The sequence below is a fragment of the Danio aesculapii genome, chromosome 25, assembly GCF_903798145.1.
Source record: "Danio aesculapii chromosome 25, fDanAes4.1, whole genome shotgun sequence".
Taxonomy (NCBI): domain Eukaryota; kingdom Metazoa; phylum Chordata; class Actinopteri; order Cypriniformes; family Danionidae; genus Danio; species Danio aesculapii.
Genome location: NC_079459.1, coordinates 18,926,068 through 18,948,802, shown reverse-complemented (window position 1 = coordinate 18,948,802; position 22,735 = coordinate 18,926,068). Strand labels below are relative to the sequence as shown.

The following is a 22,735-nucleotide window of genomic DNA, read 5'->3' as shown; positions in this document are numbered from 1 at the left end:
AAATCTGGGCCATGTTTGGCCCACATGCTGTATGCCAGTGCCGGACGAATGACTGTTGTACCAGCTTTATGCCAAATCTCGGCCAGAATTCTTTGCAACCTGGGTACAGAACAATGGGATAAACCACTTGGAACTGTAACAAATGCATAGCAACAGAGAAAAACACTCATAACATGTTTGCAACGCTGGAGAACTCTCCCTATCATTAACACGAACTACAAATCCCATAATGCCATGCAGTCACACACTGGTTTACACACCTGATTCCACCTGATTCAAGTCCCCCTGATTACACACAGCTGAAGGACATCATGACTGATTACATGGACTATACACCACTCAAACATACACTCAGTCTTGTTATGCTGTAGGGAACATTTTTAAACGTTTTTCTTGTCTTGTCCTGCCTTGCACTGATGTGTTTGCCGCATGTCTCGACCCTTTTGTCTGTTTCATCATTTGCTCTTTGAATCATAAGTGGTAGGCAAAGCAAGGTTTCATGAAACACTGAAACAGTCAAACCAATGTGTCGAGGTTCGAAACGTTTCGAAACCCGTCACTACAATGACACCTAGTGGTCATTTTTATGTATTGCTCTGGAACAGCTTTAACAAAGAAACAGCAAATTGATTGGTTATAACCCATCATGTAGAGTTGAGGTTTCAAATGATTTAGTAAAGCTGTGAGAGTTCCAGACTATCATGCTGAGGTAATAGGTTCAAATCCAGGGTGTAGCAGCTATAGATGTTAGTTTTTAAATGCTCTGTTCTTTTAACGTGTTTTGTTTTAACATTGGTCTGACATCCGAATGAACACTTTATGAAAAAATATGCCTTGTTTTGGTCATAAAACATTAACATTATTAAAATACGATAAAAGTCATGATAAAATAAAATAAAGGATACAATTTTAACAAGTCTGGATTTGAACTGGGGGCATATGCAGCACATTTACACTGTGCACACGCACTGTCCACAAGGCTACTAGGCTATGTTTTTTCCAACTCTTTCAGTCAAATGCAGATTCGCCAGGTCTCAAAGCGCTTCTGAAATGACCGATGTTTTGAATCGCTTTAGTCATGTGATCTGGGTGTTTTGAATCACCTTTTTCACATGACCTTGGTGTTTTGGATCATGCTTCGGTGCAGTGTTTTGAAACACTTGCGGTTCATGTCAAAACGTTGGTTTCATGTCAGCCATTCCTTTGAATCATACATATTACTGTCTGCTCCTGTACTGAACCTTGCCTGTCTGACAATTGCATCCAACCTGTCATCAGACTCCAGTTCATTACAAACATAGCAACAGGATAAAAACTTTTAAACACCCTAGCAACACTATAAAAATGTTGAACACCATAGCAACTTGCAAAACAATGGTATAAAACTACTATCACTAAATTTTGGATTTTGTTGTTAATATTCTAAATTTGCCTGTATATTTTGTCGCAAAACTACAATTATTTTGAAGAAATTTTAATTATTTTATTTCTATTAGTTCGATTAGATTTTTACTGAATCATTTTTAAGACCACTTTATAGTTTGTCTTTTACTGTATTAAAGATACAAAGTACACTTGGCTATTTAGTGAGTACCTGCGCTTTTTCTTAAATGCACAAAATCTCCGTGCAAAAGACCACTCCTGATTTTATTGTTCAGAATATGACATCTTGTACCATGTAAAGACAACTAGAGTGTATCTTTGCAGATGGAGTCTGTTTGCCAAACATCATTCTCAAACAGAGAGTTCATCTGGATCGTTTTGTTGAGCTTGATGCTGCCAGATTTCCATTAAGCCAAAGGAGAGCAACATCACATTGATGGGAGTGATAATGCTGCAGAGAACACATAACTGACTGTGATATGATCTCTGAGATTGTAATGTAGCTGCATGGAAGAATGGACTCTGATAGCACATGTCTTATTTACTGTAGCCAGGAAGGTCTGGTAAGGGCCATAAGCTTATTACCTTTAGCAGGACAGCATGTACTGTACTTCGTTCTCCAGTTTGGACCAGGACCAAAAATGCCATTATGGACATTATGGGCAAAGTATATTTGAATTTTTTAAGAAAAGGGTGCTAGTAATTATGTGGTTGCTTAAGAGTTTTTAAGGGTTCTTGGGGGTTTAAATAGCTTCTATGTTGAGAATTAGAGAATTAGTGAGAACAAGTTGGCATGTAGATGCAATGTAACTTAGATTCAACAAACAGACAATCAAAATAAAGTGTGACCCATAATATAAAATACCTTAGCAACAGCATAGCAACTGGATAACAACTCATAACCAAAGCAAACTGCATAGCAATGGGATAAATCAAGTATCTTAACATGGGACACATCTAGCATGCAACATGTTCTGAAATTTAGCATAGCAACCCAATAAAACACTCAGAACACCCTAGCAACTGCATGGTAACAGTATAAAACCACTCAAACCCCTAGCTGGATAGCAATGGGATAAAACCGCTCAGATCTTTAGCAACAGCATAGAAACAGGATAAGACCACTCAGAATCCTAGCATATGCATAGCAAAAGCATAAACTATTTAGGCACCATTTCAACAAAATAAAATCACTCAGAACACCCTAGCAACTCCATAGCAATTGTTCAAAACTACTCAGATCCATAGTAACAGCATAGCAACAGGATAAAACCACTCACCCTAGCAACAAAATAAAATCCCTAGAAACTCCATAGCAATAGTTCAAAACTACTCAGATCCCTAGAAAATGCATAGCAACACAATAAAACACCCAGAACACCCTAGCAACTGCATAACAATGATATAAAACCACTTAGATCCCTAGCAACAACATAGCTATGGGATAAAACCATTCAGATCCCAAGCAACAACATTGCAATAGGGTAAGGCACTCATAATATTAGTAAATGCAAGGCAAAAGCTATTTAGCCCCCTTAGCAACAGACTAATATAACATTATAACTTAAAATAACACCATAGCAACTGTATAGCAACTACTCAAATGCCTAGAAACTACAGAACAATGGGATAAAAGCAGTATGTTAACATGCAGTGTTCTGCAAAGGTCCCGAGATGTTGCTAGCAACAGGCCAAAACCACTCAGAACACATTGACACTGAATATTGACAGGATGAAAACCATTTAGATCCCTTAGCAACAGGATACTCTAAATGATGCAGCAACTGCATAGCATGAGCAAACAGCATAGCAACGGAATAAAACCTCTCAGCTCCCTAGCAACTGCATAGCAACAGGATAAAACCATTAAGAACACCCTAGCAACTGTTCAACACAAAACAGTTCATTTCCCTAGCAACTGCATAGCAACGGAATAAAAACACTCAGATTGCAGTCTTGTTACTACTATATACTTTGTTGGGTTTACGGCATGGTCGCTAGGTAGTTCCTAAGATGTTTTAATTGGTTGTCTATCAATCGCTGCTAATAATATAATTCTTTGTAAAGTCAGACTGAACAGAGCTATGTAATTGAATACAATGCAAACAGCTTTATGTTGTTCATATAGGTGAGCTAGACCGAGCAAATATGTACTCTGTTAATAAAAGTTTGGGTTGACTTAGAATGACCGGGGTTTTGTTTTTACCACTGTGCTCATACGCTAATGGGCTTCAGACGGTTGTCTTTTTTTGTTAAGACTGGATATTGTGGGGTCTGGTCATCATCAGTCTCGAAATGAAGAGTAAAGCTGAGGATGTGTGTGGTGCTGTGTGTTGTATATTCTCTTTGAAGGACAAATGACATTAGGGGCTAATCTAATATGAATAATATCACCAAAGCTCTTGGTATTTGTCTGCTGTTTAAAGTAAGACATATAGTAGCATTAGCATGTTGTTATTTTTGCTAACACCTCAAACACACTGATTCATGATGATGACAAATGTAAAAAATTTTAGCATTAGCATGTTATTTTTTTGCTAACGTCTCAAACACACTGATTTTGTGTCATGATGATGATCATGACAAATGTAAAAAAATAGTAGCGTTAGCATGTTGTTATTTTTGCTAATATCTCAAACACACTGATTCTGTCATGATGATGATGATATATAAAAAAATGGTAGCATTAGCATGTTGTTATTTTTGCTAATATCTCAAACACACTGATTCTGTGTCATGACGATGATGAAAAATGTAATTTAATTGTGAAAACATAAACATATTTATTCTTTATTTGCCTTCAGATCGCTTTGACTTCACGTCTTCACCCTTTCAGGCGTGTGCCACAAGTTCTTGTTAGGAAGCCAGGAGCAATACAGCACAGCCATGTGGGAAATATCTCAGCGCTGTGACAAAGAACAGCAATCTTAGCACCGGTGATAAAATTTGTACCTTGGATTGGTAAGTGTGTATGTTTATGTGTGCTTTGCTTCTGAAATACTTTACATATCGTTTTTATGGTGTGAGGAATAGAGGAATATACAAATAAAGTGATGTCACTCCATATTTCTCCATACACACATATTTAAAAACAAATCTTAGCTACAAAAATGCATGTTCTTATTATGGCAACATGCTAATCCACTGTACTGTATATAGAGGGATGTTGTCACAGTGAAACCTGATTGTTATTGAATGAAATTTAATCAGTAAAATTATATTATTAAAAAAACCCATGAATAAACCATTACTTTTACCATTATTCAACAGAAAAAAAGTTCATTCAAACATATCAACCTCTTGTGATAATATGCGTCCATGGTTTTTATTTGGATATTTGCCATGCATACAGTTTAATGGAGGTTTTATCAATGAAACTTGCCTATTTTAGAGATAGAATGACCTATAATATATAATATATTATTATAAATATTAAACCAACATTATATATATTTAAAACACAAGACAGCTCGTCACCTATGAAAACAGATGCAATCCGTATAGCTGATAAATATAGAAACAAACCTTATTTTTTCAGTTAGATGTCCTTCATCATCCTGTCATGTCTCCTGTGAATGCAGATGACTGTCATCTGTGTCGTGAGGCTCAGGATGAGCTGTGCGTCTGTTGTTGTCTGTGACTGACTGTAAATGAACTCTTGTCAGTGTGTAAACGTGAGGGCCTCGGAGGGTGGGCTATAAACACACCTACATGAGAAGCCAAGGGACAATGAGGAGATTTAACATGGATGGAACCAATGTTTATTATTTTAGGTGTTCAAGACAAGGGCACGAATGTAGAAATTGTTTATACAGCGTTTTTGTTGTGCTGTCAGCCACACAGGAGTTTAATGTGTGTTTATCGGTTTGAACTTTTTAATGAGGCTGTAATATATACAGCTGCTACCAGGTGATTTCTGTTGGCTTGTGGTTGTTTGAACCCATGTGACCCCAGCTATAAAGCGTACCATAATCAGGTTATTTTAAACTCTGGACTGCCCAAATGGTCTGTGTTATGACCTGCATTATTTTCTGTTTTAATCCATCCATCCATCCATCCATCTAGCTATTGTTCTATCTATCGTTTCATTCATATATACCTTCCATCCATCCATTCATCCATCATTTTATCTATCCCATCCATCCATCCATCCATCCATCCATCCATCCATCCATCCATCCATCCATCCATCCATCCATCCATCCATCCATTATCTATCTATCTATCTATCTATCTATCTATCTATCTATCTATCTATCTATCTATCTATCTATCTATCTATCTATCTATCTATCTATCTATCTATCTATCTATCTATCTATCGTATCTAATGTATCCATCTGTCTATCTATCTATCTATCTATCTATCTATCTATCTATCTATCTATCTATCTGTCTGTCTGTCTGTCTGTCTGTCTGTCTGTCTGTCTGTCTGTCTGTCCGTCCGTCCGTCCGTCCGTCCGTCCGTCCGTCCGTCCGTCCGTCCGTCCGTCCGTCCGTCCGTCCGTCCGTCCGTCCGTCCGTCCGTCCGTCCGTCCGTCATTCTATCTATTGCATCCATCCATCGTTCTATCTATCTATTGCATCCAACCATCTGTCTATATGTCCATCTATCCATCCATCCATCTATCCATCTCTCCATCATTCTATCTATTGCATCCATCCATCGTTCTATCTATCTATCTATCTATCTATCTATCTATCTATCTATCTATCTATCTATCTATCTATCTATCTATCTATCTATCTATCTATCTATCTATCTATCTATCTATCTATCTATCTATTTATCTGTCTGTCTGTCTGTCTGTCTGCCTGTCTGTCTGTCTGTCTGTCTGTCTGTCTGTCTGTGTCTGTCTGTCTGTCCGTCTATCCATCCATCCATATAATACCTGTTCTGCTGTGTGACGGGGGTCCCTGTCCTGTATTAAATTTGTTGTCTGATTAAGTGATGAATGCAGGGAAGGAACTGAATGTTGTTGAAGGAGCTGCTGATAAATATTTGGATTCTCTCTGACATGTAGCTGTAAAAGTGTCTGAACTCCTGCTACAGAAAACGCCCCCAAATCATCACACTTTTACTGACTTCTGTACACACTTTGAGTTTAGTCTTCCTCCAGTTTGATGATGAATGTAATGTTTCCCATCGAACCCAAATAAATTAAACACATTCTTTTCACTAAAGTGACATTTGGACCAGTTCTCTCTCCACAAAACTTGCTCCTCAGCAAATGATAGTGTAGTCTTTTGATCATCTCTGCTGATGAACGTTTGGTCACTGCTGAGATCTCCAGTTCAGATTCTCTTAAAAGTTAAAACATTGTATGTTAAGAGAGCGATCCCTTACCCTGTTTATCACTGCACTGGTCATAAATTCCACCTGCAGACAGTGTTGAACTGATTGAGATTTTCCTTAATTTAATGTTCTCTTATGCATTTGTCTTTTGTGGACGACCAGCCTTTTTAGATATGTCTATCTGACTCTTTGACTCTCTCTTTGTGCATCTGACTCTCTATCAGTCTATCTGTTTATTTACCTAACAACAATAATGGGCTGGTTGGAAATATGAAGCCCTTTTCTAGTGAACTCTCCTTTCTGCCTTGAAGTATGTATGGTTTTCAACAGATGCGTTTGTGTTCAGGCTGCAGTGAGCACTATAAGCTGCTCAGTGGAAACTTTTGCTGTCAACGTGTAATGTCAAACATTTCATCACAACTACCGAGAGACAAAACCCAGACGTAAGCACTGTGAATAAATTCTTTATAGTGCCACCAGACCATAGGAAGGCATGGCGTTACTAAACTACTGTCCTATTGACATTATAAAAAGATTTGTCTATCCGTCTGTCCATTTGCTGAGAAATAAAACATAAAAAATACTATAGTAATTACAGTTTTTCTCAGTGGCTTTGGTGCTTTTCTTACAACACTATTTACATTTGCACAACAGTTAATGCATTTCTCAAAACAATTAGTCATTTGCGCACATCACAGTAGCAGTTTCTCATTTCTTCCAAACTGCAAATGCTTTTGGACATGCGTCAGTTGCTTTCATACAACTCTTTGCTGTTTCATAACATTATCATTTGCTTATGTCATGTCAGTCAAAATTAACTAAACTCGTGAATGCTGAATAGTCGTTCCATATAAAACTAATAGTCCTCATTTCATTATCTGAGTCATTACATACAAAAATGTGGAACTAGTTGTCAAAATCTGTCAAGCAAATTTTATAAAAAAATTTTAATCTTTTTTTCCTGAAAATGTCTGTAGTTTTCAAATGGCTGTGCAAATAAATTGTGCTGTCTTGAGCATTTTCAGGAAGTGTCACTAAAATCTGACTTTTTTGCATTGGAAAAAAATGAACAGAGTAAACTGTCATAATGAAAACATGACAAAGCCATTTGACTATCTTGTTCATAAACAATGATATCAGGACTTTTCATCTTGATGACACTGACACTTTCATTGACATCAATACTTGCTTTTGAGGAATGAGCTCTCCATTTTGAGCAAGTGACACGCTTTTGCAGGTTATCAACTAGGTTTTGCAGTTTGTACTAATTGTTTTGAGAAATGCATTAACTGTTGTGGAAATGTAAATAGCGTTGTGAGCCACTGAGGAAAACTGTAATAATAAATACTAAAGTGTTTTTGAATCATACTATAGTCAAGTGGTTGTATTAATCTGGTATTGTAATGCTATAGGTGCTGCGGTAATACAAAAGCGAATCTATAGAACCAAATTATTCAAAATCCATGCATTCATTCATTCTATTCCAACTTATCCAGCATATGTTTTACACAGCAGATGCCCTCCCAGCCACAACCCAATGCTGGGAAACACCTATACACTTTTGCATTTACACACACACACACACACACTCATACACTATGGCCAATTTAGTGTATGATTTCAATCAATTAACTTATAGCGCATGTCTTTGGACTGTGGAGAACATGCAAACTCCACACAGAAATGCTAACTGGCCCAGCCGGAACTCGAACCAGCGACCTTCTTGCTGTGAGGCTACAGTGCTAACCACTGAGCTACTTTGCTGCCAAATTACTCAAAATTGTACTACAGAATTGTTTTACAAAATTGTTTCCTACAATTATATTATACTAAACCACAGTTCACTGTGGTAAAAACTGAAGTATACTATAGTATCTATTACAGTTTATCAGTTGACAATTACTTCTAAAGTATGGTGTAATGTTTATTAACAAAGTGTTTTTAATAATATACTATATTACCCGTTTTAGAATTGCAGGTATTTCCAGCATGTTTCGTTTATTTTCCTTAATCTGGAATGACATCAAATGTATATTTTAAATTTACAGTATATTTTAAAGTATACAGAGTAGACATTACAGTTTTTCTCAGTGGCTTTGGTGCATTTCTCACAACACTATTTACATTTGCACAACAGTTAATGCATTTCTCAAAACAATTAGAACAAACTGCAAAACCTAGTTGATAACCTGTAAATGCGTGTCACTTGCTCAAAATGGAGAGCTCATTCCTCAAAAGCAAGTATTGATGTCAATAAAAGTGTCAGTGTCATCAAGATGAAAAGTCCCATCATCATTGTTTATGAACAAGATAGTCAAATGGCTTTGTCATGTTTTCATTATGACAGTTTACTCTGTTCATTTTTTTCCAATGCAAAAAAGTCAGATTTTGGTGACACTTCCTGAAAATGCTCAAGACACCACTATATACTATTAGCACAGCCATTTGAAAACTACAGTAAAGTTAGACATCACTGCATTTAGTAAGGTATCTGAGTACAAGACTCTGAATATGTAAGTTTCACATTTTTACTGCATGTGCTCTTTGCAATTCTAATTTATTCACATCATTGTGCTAAAGAATAAACACACCCTTATTTACAACAAACATAAACTTCCTTTGGGTAGAGCTGTGCACAACTGTAAACACTATTGCAGTACATATTGGAACTGAACCTACAACCTCCAGCTACAACCCACCTCCGGGAAACATCCATACACACTTACTCACACTCATACACTACAGACAATTTAACCTTCCCAGTTCACCTGTACCGCAAGTCTTTGGACTGTGGGGGCACCAGGAGGAAACCCACGCGAACGCAGGGAGAACATGGAAACTCCACACAGAAATGCCAACTGGCCGAGGCTCGAACCAGCGATCTTCTTGCTGTGAGGCGACAGCACTACCTACTGCGCCACTGCGTCGCCGATTTAGAAGACATTTTCAGAGAAAAAAAAGATTTAAAAAGTTTTATAAAATTAGCTTAACAGATTTTGACAACTAGTTCAACATTTTGTATGTAATGACTCAAGTAATGAAATGAGGACTATTAGTTTTATATGGAACGACTATTCAGCATTCACAAGTTTAGTTAATTTTGACTGACATGACATAAGCAAGTGATAATGTTATAAAACAGCAGAGAGTTTTATGAAAGCAACTGACGCATGTCCAAAAGCATTTGCAATTTGTTGAAAGGAATGAGAAACTGCTACTCTGATGTGCACAAATGACTAATTGCTTTGAGAACTGCATTAACTGTTGTGCAAATGTAAATAGTGTTGTGGGAAATGCACCAAAGCTATTGAGAAAAACTCAGGTACTAAGCCGAAAAGAAAATGAATGAATGAATGAAGCCCATGATGCTCATCAAACCAGAAACTACATGGCATGTCTTAAACAGAATTGTATGTATTTTCATCATATTATTGTTTTTAAATTGTGAATGAGACAATTAATGAAATTACAATAACCGCGTTTACAAATTATTTATCTACTATTGGTACTATTGGTGTATCCTAAACATTTTGTACAAATTAATGGAAGAAGAAAAATGACATACCTCTATGCCATCCAGAGCAGGTCAGAAGCAAGTTGCATGCTTTTTCTACCTGTGCTTTTAAATTTTTAAGAGTTTAGAGTTGACCAGAACAAAACAGAACAACACAACATGTATTTTTTATATTACTGAAATTAGATAATATAGAAAATAGATGTTTCGTGCAAATGTTTATTTAGAACGCAAGTTGAAATATTTGACTTAATTATTTTATGATAATTGAAGCTGAATGTATGATTCCAAAATAGCTATATTAGGAGTCTTAAAATTAATATTTTGAGACAAAAATGTCCCTAAATACACAAACAAACATTACTTTTGGAGATTACATAACTTGAGTTATAATTAAAAACTGCTTAATTAAATTATTTGAGTTTGAAATATAATAGAAGATTTATCTTGGAGAAGCAAAATGTACTCGCAATTCAAGAATCACCCACATTCACAGAATAATACACTATAGTTCGAAAACACTAAAAAAAAATTTCATGTGGGGTTGTTGACAGAAAACAGTAAAATAAAATTAATGATAAAAAAAAGCATTCAGAATTAGCAATATCCTATAGTTATCCCTATAAACGTACAGATACCCACGTTTAAAGTGAAGAAGCTGAAGAAAAAGGGGTAAGAGAAGGTATTCAGAACAGGCTTCAGAGGCAAGGTGTGTGTTTTCCTGTTCCCATTATAACGCTGTCAAACTCCAACTTGTCAGACCAAATGCAGTTTGCTTATAAAGCACTGAGGATGCTACTTTAACTCTGCTCCTTGTGATCAGCAAGCACATTCAGCACCTTAAAATCAATATTATTCATTGATTTTAGCTTAGCTTTTAATACCAACAAGACTGACGTTTTATTTGACCGACTATTAAAACATGAGACCAATGGGCACACTGTGTAATGAATCTAGGACTTTAGACCATCTCTTTAGAAGATCTGTAAAGAGTACAATGATCTGCAGACCCGTTGTCAAGGGGTGTTCAGGTGGTTCGAAAGACCCACCCCCCACTGACAAAGGTCCAGAATTTGTACCATATATAAGCTCATTTGTCCTATTTTGACTGCTAAGCCATCATACATTTTGAAAATCACCCATAAAAGGCTTAAAGACCAAACAGAATCTGAAAGTGAAGTCATCTTTCACTACTGACCAACTGTATTGTTGTTAAATAGACATTTACAATTTACAAGGAACTTTTATTCTAGATCTTGGACCTTATTCTTGAAAAAAATAAACAAATCATCAATAAAAAATTGTGAAGCACCAAAACCCGGCCAAATTAAAGTTATTAATTAAATTAGCTTCGCGCTGAGGAAGGGTTTGGGAACAAATGAATCGCTGAATGATTCATATGGGAGTCGCTGGTATAATTAGGTAAAAATAAATGCAGATTATAAGACCATGAAGGTGAAGGTGAAGACCATGAAGACCATGAGGTTTTTTGACCTTGCATGCACATTAGACTGTTGTTGGAGACCCTTACAACCTAAATATGACCCTATTTCATGTATAATAAGGGCTCTTTAATACTAATTTGACTATTGTTGTTATCCATGAATTTTCTAATTTACTTTTTTATGAGAGGCTAGAAAAATTGTCAAGCTCTACATTATTATTATTATTATTATTATTATTATTATTATTATTATTATTATTATTATTATTACACTGTAAAAAAATCCAGTTTGCCTTAAATTTTTAAGCTAAATGAAATTAACCTTATGAGTCCATTGAACATTTATGTCAAACTGACTTAAAACAGTTTGCGTAACTTAAAAAATTAAGTTAGAACATGATTAGCTTAGTTTAATAAGTTACAATGACCTAAAAACATATGCTGTTAGGACTAATTGATCATATAATTTTTTACAGTGTATGGTTTGATTGTTCAATATTCTAACAGCCAAATTCTGACTGTGCTGCTTAGTTTATTGCCTAATAAATGACACAATCGGCTACTGTTTTAATTTAAAACTTTAACAGATGTAATCTTTTCCCCCAAGTATATATGTAAAACTTTGAAAATTAAACCTCATAATTAAATAGAAAATGAAGTGAATATTTGCAAAATGGTCCACTTTTGAAGAAAAAAAAAAGAACCACCCCTTTAACCAGGCTCGTTCTGAATTAAAGTCATTTTGAGCACAGGAGTGCCCCAAGGCTCTGTTTAATGACCTGCATTATTTTCTATGTAAATCTGTCTATGCATCTGTCTGTTTATCTCGCTGTAAATATTATGTAAATAATATTTGATTACGTCGCTCTCTGCTTGACAGTAGTCTGAGTTTCTGCAGTTTACAACCACATGGTGGTGCTGGTGTGATTAAACATTGACTTATCCATCTAAAAAAATCTCAATTAAAAAAACAAAAAACATTCTTTAAACCAAAATGAGACATAAGAAGGAAGGTTTATATGCAAACTCGTACTATAAAGCTTGCCATGCATGTTGTTTATCATCAAAATATATATCATTAATTTCAATAAAATAGTTAGCAAGGATAAGCAAAGCATGAAACGCAGCTTCACAAACACATACATACGCACATTTATTCCCTCAGGTCCTGTTTCAGCATTGTTTCTGCGTTCAAGCTGCACAGCAAGCAATCAGTTCTCCAGCTTAACAAGTCTCTCCTCGCTGGAGAAACCACAATTATCCCTATTGTCTCATCAAACATAAAGACGCATTACTGCAGCCTGCCATTTACAATGCAAAATATGTGCCAGGTCCTTTTGTTGTTTCAAACACACATAGCTTATTGTTTATTATTTTGTTAAAGACTTAGAAATGTACTTTTTTTTGTTATAAGCTTTAAATAAAACTATGATTTGAGGAATTTTTGTATTTATGTTAGTATGTACAATTTTAATGCAATTATTATGTAAATAATTGTGTGAGTTATTCATTTGGAATACATTTGAATAGGTTGTATTAATAATGTATATACATTTAAAAATGAATTAGTATTGCAAATCATATGCTTTTCAGAAATTTCATTACATATAAGAAGAAGATTGATGGATAATAATTTGTTAAACTTGATTTATGTTGGTAATATATTCACATATTTGCATTTTATGTTACATTATGAAGTGTATATGCAGTTATTAATATGTACATAATTATATAAATATTGAAATCATTAAATTCTATAAAGCCTATAATGTTTTTCCCAAATGCATCAAATAGACAATTAATACTGTATATGTAATGTAAATAATTGTGACTAAAATGTTTATGTTTTTCTGATATTTTATTAAATTAATAAGGTAAATGTATTTAATAACAAATAAACATTTTATTTCCAAAATTAAAAAAACAAAATGAAATAATTTAAATATTACATTTTATAATATAAAACATAATTTGCTTGAAAATGCAAGCATTCTGCAATAAAATATTATAAACCCCAAATCAGAAAAAGTTGGGATAGTATGCAAATGCAAATAAAAAAAGAAAGAAATGATTTCCAAATTTACTTACACTTGTATTTCATTGCAGACAATATGAACACAAAATATTTCATGTTTTGTCTAGTCAACTTCATTTCATTTGTAAAAATATATATCCTTTCATGTGCTTCAGACCTGCAACACATTCCAAAAAAGTTGGGACAGGAGCAGTTTAGAGCTAGTAATCAGGTAAATTGGTTAAATAATGATTTCATTTGAAACGGGTGATTGTATTTATGATTTGGTACAAAAGCAGCATCTAAGAAAAGCCTAGTCCTTTAAGAGCAAAGATGGGTCAAAGATCAGAACAGGTATGTGATCAAATTATTGAAATGTTTAAAAACAATGTTCCTCAAAGAAAGAGAGGAAGACATTTGGATATTTCACCTTCAACAGTGCATAACATAATTAAAAGATTCAAGGAATCTGGAGGAATTTTAGTGCATAGGGGAAAAGGGCGCAAGCCTCAGCTAAACTACTGTGATCTCTGATCCCTCTGCGGCCCTGCATCAAAAATCCTTCATCAATAAGCGACACACCAAATGGGCTCAGGACTACTTTGGCAAACCTTTGTCAAGTACCACAATACATAGTTACATCCACAAATGTCAATTAAAACTGTACTGTGCCAAAAGGAAGCCATATGTTAACAGTGTCCAGAAGCACAGTCAACTTCTCTGGGCTCGGAGGCATCTGGGATGGACCATCACACTGTGGAAATATTTTTTTGGAAGAAATGGTTACCAGCAACAAGTCCAAAAGCCAGGGTCTGTAATGGTATGGGGTTGTGTCAGTGCCCTTAGCAAAGGTAACTTTAATGGAACAATTAATGCTGAAAAGTACATTTGGATTTTGCAGCACAATATGCTGCCTTCTTTGCCGGGGATGCCCTTGCATATTTATAAAAGAAGACAATGCAAAACCACATTCTGCACACATTACAAAGTCCTGGCTGCGGAGGAGGAGGAAACAGGTACTTGACTGGCCTGTCTGCAGTCCCGACCTGTCTCCAATAGAGAATGTGTGGAGCATTTTGAAGTGCAAAATGGCACAATGAAGACTCCGTACTGTGGTCCAACTTAAGAGTTGTTTGCAGAAAAAAATAAGACAAAATTACACCTGAAACGCTTCATCACTTGATGTCTTCAGTCCCAAAATGTTTTTTAATTGTTGTGAAAAGGAATGGAAACATTACAAAGTGATTAATGCTAAACTGTTCCAACTTTTTTTAATTGAACCAAAATTGGAACATGTTTATTACGAGAAAAAAAAATATATATAAAAATCAACAGAAACACATTAAATGTTTGTTGTATTGTCTGCAATGAAGTACAAGTCATAGTAAATTTAGAAATCACTTCTTTTTTTCTTTCTTTTTTTCATACTGTTTTTTTCATACTGTCATAATTTAAGAATAATTTAAATGCATTGTATACAACGTTATTTATTCCATATCTTTGTTTTTAGATGACACCCAAGATGCATAAAAATGAAATAATAAAACATAAAATGACTTTTCTAGTGGCCATCTGATAGTTTGGTGTTGGCTTTACCTATAACTACTTTTTTAATCCATTTGCAGAAATTAAATGAGCACAATATGTCATAAAATCCTAACAATGGCTGACACTTGAAATCAGTGTAATAAATGTTCAGTTGCATGTCGATCAGCCTCATTTTAAACAGTGTTCCCTGCCCTTCATTGTGGTACTTTAGGAAAATACACTATAGTCACGGATATGGCTGGAAACTTTGCATACTCATCATATTTGAAATTTAAATAGTATGTAAAATAATAAGGCTGGCTATGATAATATTTCCAAAGCTTATGTATGAGTTCATCCTTTGATTTTTTTTTTCTATATGGTTTTGTGCCTCTTATAAGAAAATCTCCTAAATCTGAATCTATTTGAATATTGGTCAGACCTGTGACCCGGCCAACCAGATGTGGCCTCATTCATCGCCATTTCCTCCAGAAATTATTCATGTTCAACCACCTATAAAGAGACCCCTGCTGAAAAATTCAGCTTAAACCAGCCTAGGCCGGTTGGCTGGTTTTAGCTGGTTCACCAGCCTGACTTTAGAGGGGTTTTGGCCATTTCCAGGCTGGTTTCCAGCCATTTCCAGCCTGGTCTTAGCTGGTCAGGCTGTAAAATGACCAGTTAAATCCAGCTAAAACCAGCCTGGTTTAAGGTGGACATAGCTGGTTTTGGCTGGGCTCCCAGCCTGGCTAGACTGGTCAAGCTGGTTTTAGCTGGTCATTGTCCAGCATGACCAGCTAAGACCAGGCTGGAAATGGCTGGAAACCAGCCTGGAAATGGCTAAAACCAGCCAACCAGCCTAGGCTGGTTTAAGCTGTTTTTTTTCAGTAGGTACTACGCTCTAAAAAATGCAAATAGCCTCCATTTTTAAAAGTTTGCACTTCAGTCCGTCTATACCAGGGGTGCCCAAACTCAGTCCTGGAGGTCTGACGTCCTACAAAGTTTAGCCAAAGACTAGAGAATACACAAGACATATTACTCATATAGTGTTGAATGGGGGGAAAGTGTAACAGTCAATATGGCGAATGAAGAATGGCCTTCTAGTACAGGAGCATATCATCGATCACTATGCGTCACAATCTGAAAAAACGCAAGGTACAGTCAGTCCCATTGAATGCAAGTCACATGGCAGCAACTACTTGAACACCCACAAACTTGTAAACAAATTGTTGTTATCATTTTGGAAGAGGATGTGCCATCAAAAGCAAGTTGTGAATTACTTCAAAAGACCAGTGCGATCGGACAAGGCATTATTCAGAAGATGATAATATGTAACATGGCCATAAATGAGGTTGTCGTCGTTATCTCGTTCCCTTCGCGCATTAGCTTGGGCAACCTTGAAAAAATGCAGATTTTGTTTGATATGAACATTTAAAAAATAAGCTTAAGAAACTTGATTGGTAATTCCAAAAAGGAAATTTAATCATAAGCTTGGCAAAGTGTTTTGGAGAATTCGATGTTTCCCTATTCAAACTGAGCACACTGCCTGAAAGGCGTTTTAAAGATGTATGCCAAGTGAAATGACTTGGCCTGAAAGGGACATTGGTTTTGACCCACCTACCTGGAAGCTTGTAGTAGAAACAGCTTAATTAGCTTGTCCAGGTGTGTCTAACTGGGGTTAGAGCTAAACTCTGCAGAACACCAGCCCTCCCCCAAGTTTTGGCACCCCTGGTCTACACTACCTGACAAATGTCTTGTTGTCTGTCCAAGTTTTAGAAACAACAAAAAATAACTTGACTTCTAATTAATCATTTGGTATCAGAAGTGGCTAATATGAAAGGCAAAGGACTCTTAAGCTTATTTTACCAAAATAAAATGATCATGCCTTGATTTTTAATTATATAATTAGGACAGTAAGGTCTGACTGCACAGTGGCGCAGTGGGTAGCACGTTCACCTCACAGCAAGAAGGTCGTTGGTTTGAGCCTAGGCTGGGTCAGTTGGCATTTCTGTGTAGAGTTTGCATGTTCTCCCTGTGTTCACATGGGTTTCCTCCGGATGCTCCGGTTTTCCCCACAAGTCCAAAGACATGTGATATAGGTGAATTGGGTAGGCTAAATTGTCCGTGTGTGAATCAGTATGTATGGATGTTTCCTAGTGATGGGTTGCAGCTGGAAGAGCATCCGCTGCGTAAAACACATGCTGGATAAGTTGGCGGTTCATTCCGCTGTGGCAACCCCAGAACAATAAAGGGACTAAGCCGAAAAGAAAATGAATGAATGAGTAAGGCCTGATTTTGCTTAGACAAAAGTCTTGCTACTTAAAGCAATAATGTACAGTATAGGATATAAAGTCATGGTGCAGTGGAGAAAGAATTAATATTGTGTATGACTCCCATGAGCTTGGAAGACTGCATCTATACATCTCTGCAATGACTTAAATAACTTAATAAAGTCATCTGGAATGGCAAAGAAAGCGTTCTTGCAGGACTCCGAGAGATTGTTTGGATTCATTTTCAATGCCTCCTTTTTCATCTTGTCCCCAGACATGCTCAATAATGTTCATGTCTGGTGACTGGGTTGGCCAATCCTGGAGCACCTTGATCTTCTTTGCTTTCAGGAACTTTGATGTGGAGGCTGAAGTATGAGAATAAGCGTTATCCTGCTGAAAAATTTGCCCTCTCCTGTGGTTTGTAATGTAATGGGCAGCACAAATGTCTTGATACCTCAGGCTGCTGAAGTTGCCATCCACTCTGCAGATGTCTCCCACGCCCCATACTGAGTGTAACCCCAAACCATGATTTTTCCTTCACCAAACCTGACTGATTTCTATGAGAAAACGAGGGGTAAGGGGAAGGGCTAAGGGGCAGAATTGGGATTGGGCCTACATGTGCAAAAGCAGTTTTGAATCACATTTCTGAGGTCAGAAAGTCATGGAATACCTCCTTATAAAGGGGTCTTGGGACAAAAAAATTGAAAACCACATTATCTTTAATTAATAGGCTATGCTTTATTTTAATGAAATTTTCTATTTCTTTTCTTTGAAGCAGCTTAACCACCCCCAAAAAACAATCAATAACCATGTGTGTGTAGTGTATATGTGTGAATGTGTGTGGGGGTGCGTACATGCTGGCATCTGTGTGTGTTTTTGTATGTTTGTGTTTATTGTTGCAAAAAAAAAATCCTGTATATTACAGATTTAATATAATCCTGTATTTATAATGCTGAAACAACATTTTATGAAATGCTATACATTTTGAAGATATTAATTAAAGGAGAATTTTATATACTATAATTTTATTGCATTTGGATGATATTGACCAGTATATTTGGAATTCATCTTAGAGTTTAATTAAACTAGTTATTAGGATGGCAGAACAAAACAGAAAATCAAAGACATGATATGGTCTGAATGAATGAATAAGGATTATTAAATATAAAAAAATGATAATGATTAATGATTATGCGTACAAAATACAATTTCAACATCAAAATCCGAGAACAATTTGACACGAATACGCGTGCACATTGAGTGCGCGCATGAGTGTGGGAGCGCGCTCATGAGGCGCGCGTCCGTAGAGGGGGTTATGTATGAAAAGAAACAGGAAACTCCTCCGATCTGATCTGTTCGACACTTTAACAGCAGTGGAAGAAGCGGAGCCTTAGGCTGGCAGTTAATGACTTCATTTCACTCTCTCAATCAGCCATGGCCGTAAAGGCACTCGATTGATTACAGACACCGTCAGTTTTTATACTTTTAACTTTAGAAACTCCGGAAACTAAAAAAACTCCAGTTTAAAGCGGCGGTGCGCGTGTGTGAAAGAGTTGGGCGTGAGTCGTCGGGTGGCTCCACATTTTACCCGCCTGTGTATGATATTTCTTTACTTTTTTTAGACACTTTGACTTCTTAAATCATTTAGAAGCCTTTTAAACTCCTAAAAGATGGGGTGCACCCTGAGCTCGGACGACAAGAGCGCCCAGGAGAGGAGTAAAATGATTGACAAAAACCTGCGGGATGATGGAGAGAAAGCGTCGCGAGAGGTCAAGCTGCTGCTGCTGGGTGAGTTTAGCCGATCTGGTAATGGAAAAAGCCGTAAAATATACATTTCACAACACGTGGAATGCTTTATCACTTGTTTTTATATTCTAACACGCTATGAGTTAATAATATAGTAGTTTGGTTCGTATGTATGCTCTCTGGAAACTTTTATTTCTTTTCATAGTCAATGTGCTAGCATGTTAAAGCTAATCCACTATTTTATCTCTCGAATCATTTCCCGTAGATTAAGCGTTGTGATATAGATATATTTTTCTATACTATAGAAAGTAAATAACTGCCTAAGTGATGTAAAAGACTTTTTTATTTTATGTTTTTGTTCTCGACCGTTTTAAAGTAACGCACTGGTTTTGCATATTTTCCAGTTTGGAGCAAACGGCTCTCGGCTAATCTAGCCAACAAAAGACTAGTTTAATCTAATTTAATCTCCCTTGATTGGTTTAGTGAGATCAATCTGATAGATTAGCCTAACCCTCATTTAATTATGATAAATGAGCTTGTGCATATGGAATGTCCTGCTGGGTGCTTGGAGGAAACTGGGGTGGATGATGCTAAAATGGGCTTAAAAAGTGGTCCTGGTGGTTTTACTAATATCGTACAAGTCTGGAATGGCCGAATGAGGGGTTAATTTAGGCTTTTTACCCTCTTTGATTTGTCTAGATTTAAAAGAAATTGTTTCTCTATATTTTAATCATGAGTATCTCCTTCCACTATATTCATTTAATAAAGTAATTTTAATATTTCAAAAAATAGTACTGTTATTTCTTGTAAAAAATGTAAATTAAATAAATATTTTCCACAGATTTTTTTTTCTTCTATAGAATACATTTTTAATACAATTTATGCCAGTACAGCCTTAGATTTTCTTAGAGAAGTTCCTATGCTAAGTCAAATTCAATATATTTGCAATATTTAAACCCTATTTGCAGGTTACTGTTTGCTTTTCCTCACCTTTAAAGCAAGCTGACTTGTAAATTCATTGTGATTTACATAGAGGCCACTTGTTTTTCAGTTTCTGAATCCTGCTTTGCATAGGTTTCTTCTGTACATTTCCAGTATTTGAATGTTAGTTTTTGTTTTGTTTTTTGGGGTGGGGGCGATATTAAGAAATGAAGCCAAATTAATTCTTTTCTCGTGATTGAAATATTTGTTTGGTTTTCTTGATTCTTGATGATGTGTATGGCTTTAATATATTTGTTTTAGAGAAAATGCCACACACTTATCGAAAAAAGCTCTAGAAAATGAATAACAATGTGTTCTCCCTTAGGTTTGATTAAAGGTGTGAGTGATTGCTCTGTTATTTTGGGGTTCATTTGAAGAACTGTGAACTATTCTATTTGAGCATTTGTGCATGCCAGAAAAGCAGATGGAGATCTGTGAATAATATGCTTCTGCCTCTGCTTCCAAATATACTCTGTTTTTTTTTTCAGCTGATATGAAATCAACACAGACCAAAGACATAAAAACATACCATTATACCATTGTTGGACATTATATTTCAATACAGGTCTTCCAAATGCAACTTTATTTATGACTCAGTATTGATAAAACACCACAAGATTAAGCCCAGGACATTTTTAAAGTGGTTTAGTTAATTTAAAAGTCATACATTTTTTTAATGTTTTTACTTTCTGTGTTAAATGACAGTTTGAAGGGAAATTTACTTAAATTGTTTTGGTGAATAAGCCAAATAAACCCTGTGAATTTAAATGTGAACACACCTTAACTTTGTCAATATCTTTAGCTTTTTTCTTTGCACGTGAAATGATAATAATGGTTAAATCTGACAATTTAATAACCCTCGTATTATGCAGACCATTTTCCCATCGGTTGCTCTTTTTCTCTTTGTATAAACAGAGGACTTAAAACCTGCTCTTATGTCATCAAACTTAAGGGACTTGGTATCTAATTATCTAGTTAACTGGATTCCCCCTAAGTGCTGATTCATTATACGCCCTCTGTGTGCTCTGTTCTTGGATTTGTTTGCTTTTTGGCAATGGGGATTGACAACATATGTCCTTACGCCTGCTGTAAAACAGGCAGGACTTCCTGTTTAGACTGCTGAAGAGGACAAATGGTCACTGCCAGGGTTGTTTCTAATAATACATCCACTGGTGAGAAGAGAAAGCACTTTCACGGTTGGTTATTTGAAGAATTGTGTGTGTCAGAAGTCAACGAGCATCACAAATGGCCATCAGCATGTAATAATTCAGAGAAGATGCACATTACTTCACCATTTAGAGCATGCTATTGGGCGCTTCTCCGGCACTGTCATTGGTTGCTCAGAAACCAAAATGCTGGCTTAAATTACAGCACAATAAACGCAGTCACAGGAGACCAAACAAAAGGTGAAACTAGCGCTTTGGAAGTCAGGTTCACAATGTGGCAGCAGACACTTGCATCTTGCATTTAGTGTAATTGCTAACACTTATGGTTGTGGATTTGAACAAACCCCTAATACAAAATATTGATAGCTTGACTTGACAGAATATCATTGAAACATAGGGACATTAAACGTTAGATCACCCAAAAAATTAAATATTCAGTTTTTTTTTTTCGTCCTCATGTCATTCCAATGCCCTGAGACCTTCGTTCATCTTCCGGACACAAATTAAGACTTTATTAAGATATCCTCTATGGATAGCAATGGTCCCAAGACATTCAGAGTCCAGAAAAGGAACCAAAAACATTTCTAAACAGTCCATGGGACTTCAGTGGTTCAATTGTAATCATACAAAGTACACTGTAAAACCCAAAAAGTTAAGCTAACTCCATAGAGCTGTGAACCTACGCTGGTCTCATGGTTCGGTTACGATTATCATGCCATCGATTCGGTTCAATTCGATATCTTGGCGCATCAGGGTGCATTGACGATGCTTTCCATACACAGTTTTAGATTTTCGTTACAGCAGCAATTCTTGTATTAAAGTGTATAAATATAATTGTAATACAATTTTGTCCTTTAATACAAACAGTCATATATATAAACTGTTCCTTTACACAACACAAGCATTTATAGCCAATAATATAAACAAATATAAATCCCACTCGCTTTCTTATCTTTGTCTACCAAGTTCTCTTACATCCCATACTGTTGAGCTCGTGACCAATCAAAGGGTTGTGATTGGCTCTTGATTCCCTCACCATAGTAAGCTACAGCGACATGGCGCATATGAGATAAATGACATCACTACATAGTAACTGGTTATGATTATTACTGAACCAATACCGAATCTGTGCATCGTGGCACCTCCATCGTGGTGCACCGAAGAAACAATTAATTTGACACCCCTAGTGACTCAAACCATTTGAGGAAACCGATTGCAACAAATCATTTAAGTTCAAAAACTAATCCTAATGAGTAATGTGAACTTAATCCATTTGAGTAAATGAAGCAATTTGAGCACACTAAAATCCAATGAATGAAGAGAACTCAAACCAACTGAGTACTGTAAAACCCAATAAGTTAAGGCAACTCAAACCGTTTGAGGAAACCGATTGCTAC

General features: G+C 36.1%; 1 protein-coding gene across 1 annotated transcript in view; it reads left to right on the top strand.

Moving 5' to 3' along the window:
* The first annotated feature begins 18,759 nt into the window (after window positions 1-18,759).
* Window positions 18,760-22,735, top strand: part of gnaia (guanine nucleotide binding protein (G protein), alpha inhibiting activity polypeptide a) — a 30,077-nt gene continuing 26,101 nt past the window's right edge. The window contains exon 1 of the mRNA XM_056451973.1: window positions 18,760-19,233. Within this exon, the coding sequence (XP_056307948.1) occupies window positions 19,116-19,233 (118 nt within the window). The 5' untranslated portion in view covers window positions 18,760-19,115. The remainder of the gene's footprint in view (window positions 19,234-22,735) is intronic.